General features: G+C 41.8%; 1 protein-coding gene across 3 annotated transcripts; it reads right to left on the bottom strand.

The window, feature by feature from the left end:
• lgalslb (lectin, galactoside-binding-like b) lies at positions 1-7,757 on the bottom strand. 3 transcript variants are annotated; one of them, XM_083988071.1, is made up of 5 exons: positions 7,493-7,757; positions 6,722-6,805; positions 6,502-6,590; positions 5,171-5,357; positions 1-788 (listed from the first exon to the last, which is right to left on the bottom strand). In XM_083988071.1, exons 1-5 carry the CDS (start codon positions 7,523-7,525, stop codon positions 645-647), a joined length of 537 nt encoding a protein of 178 aa, XP_083844197.1. In that variant the 5' UTR covers positions 7,526-7,757; the 3' UTR covers positions 1-644. The 3 variants fall into 3 exon arrangements, with proteins under 3 accessions (XP_083844197.1, XP_083844196.1, XP_083844198.1); XM_083988070.1 differs by having other exon boundaries at positions 7,484-7,709; XM_083988072.1 differs by lacking the exon at positions 7,493-7,757 and adding an exon at positions 7,232-7,299.
• Positions 7,758-9,273: the final 1,516 nt, after the last annotated feature.

The raw sequence follows: 9,273 nt of genomic DNA, 5'->3' as shown, positions 1-9,273 counted from the left end.
TAATACTGCAGAGATTTACAACACAGCAGATTATTTTAGGTGATAATGAAATCAGCGTTGTCATTTTCAAGCTTGATCAACGTGCAACATTTTCCAGCTCATCCACGGTCGCAGAACTTCCTTCAAACTTCGATTTAAATAAAAACATTTGATTTAATCTTCTGCATTTGCATTTAGCTGCTAACTTCCAGATACAGTTTTCCTGAGTAACTGGTTTCGGTAACATCCGAGCGTGTTTTTCCCCTCTGTCCTGGAAATTATTCCACACCTGCCTCTATCTACCTCCGCTCCGTCCCTAAAGGACTCAGCACGGGGGAAAAAAAAATTAATAATGCACTATTAATAAGCCGTGAGATCCCTGATCTGACAAATCTGGGGCTACAGGGGGAAATAAAACACCTGGAAATGGAGCAAACACATTCACCCACAAAGCATCGTCACGTCAGATCCTCGTTAAATAGAAAGAAGTGAATGAAATTAAGCAGAAGATCTCTAACTCGTCTTTTTCCAGTTGCTATGTTGCTGCAGTGTTGCATGATGGACGATGTCATAACAGGTGTACAGGTGTGTGTGTGTGTGTGTGTAAATGTAAATGTGTGTGTTTGTGTGTGTGGTCATCTGTGATCAAGTTCTTGGGTAGTTAGTTAACCGAGCTTGGTGATCTGTAGCTCTCCTTGTATCCGTACTGTGTCGATAGAGGGCAAAGATTTTACTTTGTGATAAAAGTCAAAGAGCTGGTGTCCGTCCACGAATATCCGGAACCTCTGGTGCTCGCAGTGGATCTCAATCTGCAGCGAGGGAACAGGAGGAGAGAGAGAGAGAGAGGGATGAGGAAGGGAGGGAGGGAGGAGATTAGATAACACAGATCATCATCAATGAAGCTGAGATGAGATTAAAGTTAAGTATGACTCATAGTCAGCCCTGTAATACAGAAGCAAAGACACTGGTATCTGTGAATCAAAGTGCAATAAAAGGGTAATTGAGATAAGCACCAGTGAAGCGAAGTGCTTAAAGGAGTAGTCGGACATTTGGGGAAATATTCTTGCTTGCGTTCTCATGTCTGTATGTTAGTATAGTCAGCATTTAGCTTAGCTGGTCATAAGAGAAAGCACAGCATATGTAGCATTTAAGAAACATGGTTAAATTAAACCCATCTCTGAACATTAAGGGTAGCTTTTTTTACTTTTACTTTTTATTTACAACAGTTGGCACTTTACTCCATGCACTTTAAAAATCGCACTTTACTGCCTGACAATGCACTTTAGTGAATCTCAAATAGCACTTTACGACATTTACTGTCGAATAAATGCGTTTTAATATCACCACTTTTGTTCCTTCTGACTGATGCAACCATTGTGTGATGTATTAGATATCATTTGTTTTGTTTTTGCCTTATTGTAATTTTATTTGTGGACCATGGGACTGCAGATGGAAATTAGCTCTTGAGCTAAATCTGGCATATTTACAACAAATTATTATTATTTTGCATGTTCATGAATATGCAGAGTCCCATTACAAATAAACAAATGAATGAAATGAGCATAAAGACTGGAAACAGGGATAAATGGATAAACATGGCTTTGTCCACAGTTGCAAAGAAAGTCACCTTCAATGTTCGAACTGTACATGAAAGTGGAATAATTCGTATCATCTAAATGTCAGTAAGAAAGTAAATGAGCTTATTCCCTGAAATTCCCACGACGACTTTCTTTTTTAGATTTTTTTTTTACCCCAGGTCTTTTCTATTCTCCTCCTTCAGTCACATGTTTCTGAAATTCAAAACCATAAAAATATTTATTTAACTCTTTTTTGGGACGCAAAACCGACAAGCAGCTTATTCAGCCTGTGCAGCAGTAAACCCAACTCCTGCTCCAGCTGACGACCAGTTTTTGACTTAACCCACATAGACACAGGATTATTTCTCCTCCTCAAGCAGCTTGTTTGAAGAAACTGTCTCTATGAAATAACCAATGTTGCATCATGCCGATAACCAGTTTATATTAATATTTACTTCCAACGTACGTATCCCCTGAAATATTTTAGAAATTCTTTTTATGAAACTGAAAATACTCCTGCACAGGGTCTACATTTGCGATTTATTAAGAAAATCAGGTTATCTAAAAGGTCTGAGGACCGAAACTTTGTGTTTTCTCAATAAATCCGTTAACCTATCGCAAAGTGTAGACAGTATCTTCTGTTTTTCTTTGTCGGCCGTTGGTCTTCTCCTACGCACCCGACCCGTCCATTTTTTTAAAGGTGTCTTTCTTCTTTTCTTTCAAGAAATTCTTTTTATAAAAACAACAACATTAAAATCCTTCTCAACTTTGATGATGAAAGGACTTTGCAAGCTTTGATTTGTTAGTTTAGTTTGCATCAAAACTAAATGAACATAGATCATGTAAAAGTCACATTTTTGACCAGCACTGCCATCTGTAAGCATTAACCTGACATCTTATACGTCTCTTTATTACACACATCCAACACTTATGAATCACCATAATCATTCATTTGGTGAATGCAAGTGCATTAATCTTTTTTTTAAAGTACGTTTTGTTCTGCAGCAACTGAGAAAAAACATGCAATAGCTTCAAAATGTTCTCCTATGTTAGATTTTGTTTGTCTATGATGTTGTTCCATTGTTTCAATATACAGCATAGCAGCTGTGTGAACTTCTCTGCGTACAGTCTGTACCAAACGACACACACACACAAACTTAGGTGTGATCAAACAAACGACCCAAGGCAGATTGTTATCATCAGTGAGGAAGAGGAGCCAACAGAAAGAACAAATAGGGGAAAAAAAGTGTCGTCCCACCCTGAAACCACAGCTCATCATGTGTCTCTCCACATGCTTCTTCCAAATTCATGAGGCAGTTCTCTGGAAACAATGTGTGAAACAGCCCTTTAAATCTCCAGCCCAGCGGCTCCTGACAGAGTCGTGACTGTGTCGACCTGCTGAGTCGCATTCTGACCACAGACAATGACACTTAAACAGGGAACTGCCATTATATAACCAGACCCAGGGATCACCTCCAACAAGTAATCTAATATAGTCGATGCTCTGTGTCCTGCAGTTTCAGTGGATTATGTAAAAAAAATATATATATATATTTCTTTTAGTAGAATATCTAAGTCTTTATGGATCCGTTAAGCCTGAATTAAATGATTTATGTCAAACACGTCGGACAGCTCATCCTATATTTTTAGTCAAACACCATATGTGTCGCTGATGCTCACATTCAGAGTTATTAGAGCGGAATCTGACGTTATAGTCTAACGAGTCCTCAGGTCTTCTGACAATTACTCATCTTGCATATGTGGTCAACTCCCCACCCCCACCCCCCACTCCATCCCTCATTCCTCATCGCTCATCCAGCGCATAAACAGCTGATGTCACGCAGGATACAGGCTGCTTTTATGTGCGCGATAGCTACGATTTATCATGGAGCAGCACTTCCTGTTTGTCTCTCACGTCTATGCAGCGCAGCATTTCTGTCATAACATGTGACCTTGTGTGACATTTGATTGATGTGGAAAAACAACAGAAACACTGTGACCTTCCACCAGTTTTTTTGCAACATTTACTGCAGACCACAACTTTTAAATTGTCGACTATTTTGTATAATGATCAATTAATTGTTTGATCTTTAAATACTTTCCTAAAAAAACAGCATAGAACATTTTGCATGTTTTTATTCCCGTTTCAGCACTTCTACATTAGTATTTTATGTATCCTTTCTGTGACCCCACCAAACTACAAGGAGGGGGGAAAAAAATAATCAAAAATTAGTCACAGAAACAAACACAAGGTCACTGTTGATGATCAGCTGCTCCACTACTGAGCATCTACTGTACTTCAGGCAGCTACTGTCTTACATCCAGCTTTTAAAAACTGGTTGGTTTATCTCAGCGTTAAGTGTTTGTGGTATTGTGTTGTAGCGTCTGACTTAGCCTGGTGTCAGTCACACAACTAACTACCTGTGCAAATTTTCCGAGTGTCTTTTATTATTTTATTATTATTTCTAATTGGCACTATGTTGTTATCACATCCACCACCACACCCTGCCCTGTTTACTTGCCCTGACTTGGCATCGTATTTCGATCCGTTACACCTCACAGTACAGTGAATATATATTGGCTGTTGCTCCACTCACCCTAGAGAAACTATAAATGTTACACTTACTCATATATACGTTTTTGTTTTGTTTTTTCACATGTAAAGTAGTTCTATTAAAACAAAACTTAAGCCTAATAACACCCCATCCTGACATACAGCGACGCGAGCAAGAAAAAGTGATTAAAATGCGTTACTTTTCAATCATTTTCAATCAGCCTGTCCTGACATGCAGCGGGACGACATTTCACACTTCTTATTGGTTGAAAAGTACACGCTGCTTCCTGCTGACAAGCTAGGTAGCAGAGAGAGGAGAATATGAGAGAATTGCATTGAAATAAAATGTTAAAAGAAAATACTCCAAGATGTCAAAAAAATGTCAGGAATCTAAAAATAGCGCCAGAAGTTTGTTTACGTCCCTCGATTATTTGATTGGTTTGGATTCTGAACCAATAGGATATACTCGCGATAAAATGGTCACGCTGCATATCAGGACACTTTCGCGCGAGATTTCGCTGCCGGTTCGCTCGCTCAGGTTTCTCATTTAAAGTTGTTCAACTGCTCAGTTCAGTGTGATCAGTCCTTTTGCTGATGATGCCGTTTTAATTTTAATAAATATAATTGTATAGATTTGGAGATGTTATAGCTCAATGTGACACTTCTACAAGACATGAATCATCTTCTTTAACAACCAATTATTTGAAAGTCAAAAGAGAGGTGAAGTGACCATCAAAGTTATTGCCCATAGTGTTCAATAAACTAAAGAATGAGTATAAACACAAATTCATCTCATCTCCAAACCTCAGCAGAGAACTTCAGGTGTGAAATGATTCAAAACCTGTTGAGTAGAGACTGTTTTTCTTTTAATAATAATAATGACTGGGACCATGATAACGAAGAACTTATTCTCTTGTCCTCAGGTCGAAGGAGATGGATAAAAAAACCCTGCACATTTGATGATCAAGAGCCAACAGAGTTTGTACCCAGCAGCATCCGACATGCAGGTCAGTGATGGATGCAGAAAGAAAAAGAAAAAAGAAAGAGAAGGCGTCTTTACCCTAAAAGGCTGGTCGGGGATGAAGGGGAAGTAGGCAGTGGAGGCCTCCTCCTCCGTCCATTTCCCAGCTACACGGGCGCTGCGCAGAAACTGGCGGTCACTGAAGCGAGCGGTGAGTTTCAGGGCAACGTCTTGAGGCGGCTCCTCTTTGTCCGAATCACGGCCGCAGGTCAGGCTCACGTCAAACCTGGAGGAGGACGAGGAGGAGGGGGAGAAGAGGAGGGGGAGGAGAGGGAGGAGGGGATAGAGGAGTCAGAGGCAGGCAGGACGTCATATGTTGTAGGATATGAGTCCGATAGCTAATCTGGGATAAATCAGAGGCATAATTCTGCTGCTGCTGTGTAAGAGCAAACCAAACACTAACAGCCTGTTAATTATGAATAATCCCTGCTGCTGCTCCCACCCAACCCAACCCAACCCCACCCCACCCTCCTCTACAGCTGTGCTCTTTATACATAAGCATCTTTGTGTCGGTATATTACACACTGAGATGCACGATAGATAGATAGATAGATAGATAGATAGATAGATAGATAGATAGATAGATAAAGTGCATCTCCTGCAGTGCAAAATTCATAAAAACATTTAAAAAACATAAAACACACATGGCATTAACCATTCACAGCCTTACTCAGCATTAAGTGCAATTAGTGCTTTAGGGTCAAAACTGTTCTTTAATCTGTTTGTAGTGGCTTTAATTGTCCTGTATCTCCTGTCCTGAGGGGGGTAGCTCAAACAGACAGTGGCCATGCAGGATGTGTTGTGTCTTTGAGGATTTTTTTTTTTTTTTGCTTTTGTGAGACAGCGGGAGCTATAAAGTTCATTCAAGAGAGAAGAGAAGAAGAACGGCCTGAACCTCAGTCAGAGCAGCTCGGGACATTCACATGAACTTTAGCTTGAATCCTGTGCCAGCAGCAGCAGCTCCAGCAGCAGCAGCATGAACATGATGAGGTCATGGAGGGGGTTTCTTCCAAGTCTGACACAAGTTTCCATGTAGGGTACGGACACACCCAAACAAGTCCCTCCACACTGAGCCTTTCTTTTTTTCATTTCTTTCTTCCTTCTTTACCCCCTTTTCCTCCCTGCTGGAGAGGGAACGCCCTGTCTCTGCATACTTAAACCACACACACACACACTCTCTCTCTCTGTATGTATGTGAGTGTGTGTTGAAGTGGCCATGCCAGTCAGACTAGCCCAAGAAAAACAAAACGTCCATCTTTACAATCACTCATAGGCATGTGGGTGACTCAATGGTGCTTTAAATATGCTCCTGATACCGAGTGTGTGTGTGTTTCTGTGTGTGTATGTGTGTGTGCATGTTGTTATCTTACCTGTCTGGCTCCAGGTCGACAATGCCCATCACTATGATCTTCTTCCCTGGCCTCATGCCGCCCCGGATGCGCCCGCTGAATGGCACCGTCTATGCAAAAAATAAAGCAAAGCACACACACACACATGTAATTGTGATTTACAGCGCGCGGCCCGGAGCGCGAGCGAGCGAGCATCAAACAAGACAAGGTGTGTAATAATAGATCAGACGTCTTTGATTACCAGGAGACGTGATAAATCCTCCTTGTCAGGTGAGATGAGGCCGGGGTTCCCCAGCGAGTCGTTCATGTGGTCATCCTCCACGGTCTTCAACACCAGCGACACAAAACACACAGGATGCAAAGCGTCATTTACCTTCTATCAGGTCAGGTGAGAGGATATAAACTACAAACTGACCGCAGGGCAGGGCTCAGGTTAAACACACCGACCTGAGGCTGCAGGCCTGCTCTGCTCGCTATTTAATAAACACATACACAGTGTGGCCTGGCATGGCTTCTTCCAACAATGACAAGGTGGCAGCAGCAGCAGCAGCAGACCTGTCATGTTGTTATTATCAGGACTCTCGGTGTGAGATTATTTATAAACTGGCCTCATCATCATCATCATAAGCTCCAAATTGGCCTCATATCGGCTAAAGCATTGCGCCGTGGAGCCGTAGAAATGCGCACATTCACAGCAGCAGCACCGGCCTGTAGGTGAAAACACACACCGCCGACACATTGCTACACAGACCTATTGGATTTCCTATTTCCTCCTCCTCAACCGGCCGCCGCAGATGAAAGAGGAGTCGCCGTCCTTCCCTCCTTCCCTCCTTCCTTCCAGCGCTCTCAACCTCAATGCGCTGCGCACGGCCAAATACTGTACGCGCCGGATAGATAATCGACATAACGGTGTGGGCTTAAACCAAACCCAGGCAGATCAAACCGGTACATACATGCACAAAAGAACATCTAAATACCAACACAGCCAACTAACCAGCTCCACAATACTCACTATTCCGTCCTTCTCCGCTGCCTGCACCGCCATCTTGAGCAGAAGAGCATAGGATGCTGATTATCGGAGCAGAGGCAGCCCTGCCGGCCGGGGGAGCGCGCCGCGTGTGCGTATAGCTATGTGTGTGTATGTGTAATGTGTGTGTATGTGTGTGTGTGAGAGCGTCGTGGCACTGACTCAGGAGGAGGATATTCCTGTTCCTACTCCGGGGTCTCTCTCTCTCTCTCTCTCCACGTCTCACCGGAGAGGCGCAGTCACCTCAGCAGGACACATCTCTCCTTCTCTCTCTCTCTCCGCTGCCCTGTCCGTCCGCCTGAAATGGGTGGATATCTGCTGACGTATGCTTTATAATAATTACAGACTAAAAGGCTTAATCCCCGTCTGTTGGAGAAGGCTAATCAGACAGATTTTCCTCAACCCTTCACCCAATTAGGCAACGCTGCTCTTTGGACTCTTTTTTTTTATTTAGGCGCCATTATTTTTAGTTTAGTTTATTTAAAACCAGACCAAAATAGATACAATTCAACAAGACCGTTAACAGAACAAGAACAACCAAACAAAACACTAAACATATTAATACAGTAACAGTACAGTTGGAAAATAACAATACCTGGCTTGACAATGGGATGGATGAAGCATAGCTTTTAAATTTCCATCTCCCGTTTACATGCATAGACACATAAAGACACCATCAAGACACATGGCAATAAATACATTTAAAAAAAACATTGCAAACTCCCTCAACAATCCTCTCGATATTTGTCCTATAGCCTATTTATTTATCCACCCCCTTATCCCCTACTGTACAAATCAAACATTTGTTGTTTACATTTTCTTTTAAACTCTTTAAACTTTTACTATTTCAATGTTTTCAGCCATTTCTTTTGGATCAATGGTTAGGCAGATGCCAAATTATTTAGGATTTAAATTACAGCTCACGTTAATGAGCAGTAGACCTGCGCTGTGCTGCTTATTCACTTTGAATGTGACCCATGAATGAATGGATGAATGAATGAATGAGTCCTGATTGGTCAAAGTGTCCACACTCAATACTTTTGAGTGATTAAACAACACTGTGGCGATAGAGAGCTAAAAATAAAACCAGAGTAAGTGGATCACTTTCTGAGTCCAGGACTTTAATAGGTTTTCACTGAATGAAGTGGAAGTTCACATTGTTTCCCTCCCATTGACTTTAACACAATTGCCTCCCTCCCTCCCTCCCTCTCTGTTTCTCCCTCCCTCCCTCTATCTTTCCATCCCTGTGCATGCTCCCTCCTCCTCCTCCTTCTCTTACACTGTATATTTTCCTTTTTAAACTGTTGCAGGACGCCCCCCTGTGGACATGCAAAGACATTACAAGTTGAACTCATCAGCTACTGAACCAGGTTACGAGCTGAATTTAGTGCAGTCCCTTTAGGAATTGTTTATTTTACTCCCCCAAGACTTATTTAGCATTTCATATCTCATTAGTTTTAATCCAAAGGGCCTCAAAGTAGGAGACATGGCATCGTTTCTTACTCCATAACCTGCTTAAAATTGTGTCTTATAGGCTCTAATTCATCAGGTATAACAGTTTTATTTTGTCTGGAATAGTTGTAGCATGTGGAAAGGAACAAGCAGAACTTTAAATTGATAAAGAGCGTAAAAACTTGTCTGAACATGTCCTGTTTGATTGTTCCCAGAGGTTAAAAACCAGATTTAAAAAAAAGGGAAAAACGCCCAAACAATTCTGACCACTTCTCACATGTGGCTCCAATGATATCACACCCCCGATTACCATC

Source organism: Trachurus trachurus (assembly GCF_905171665.1).
Source record: "Trachurus trachurus genome assembly, chromosome: 15".
NCBI classification, from domain to species: domain Eukaryota; kingdom Metazoa; phylum Chordata; class Actinopteri; order Carangiformes; family Carangidae; genus Trachurus; species Trachurus trachurus.
Note: the sequence above shows the minus strand (reverse complement) of the source record. Positions and strands in the feature narration are given on the sequence as shown.

Excerpts from the sequence above, each read along its gene's own strand:
- lgalslb (XM_083988070.1), bottom strand. The coding sequence starts at position 7,525 with ATGGCGGTGCAGGCAGCGGAGAAGGACGGAATAGTGAGTATT. Across the intron at positions 5,358-6,501 it reads GTCGACCTGGAGCCAGACAG|GTTTGACGTGAGCCTGACCT; the intron begins GTAAGATAACAA and ends GTCCTCCTCCAG. Across the intron at positions 789-5,170 it reads TCCCCGACCAGCCTTTTAGG|ATTGAGATCCACTGCGAGCA; the intron begins GTAAAGACGCCT and ends CCCTCGCTGCAG.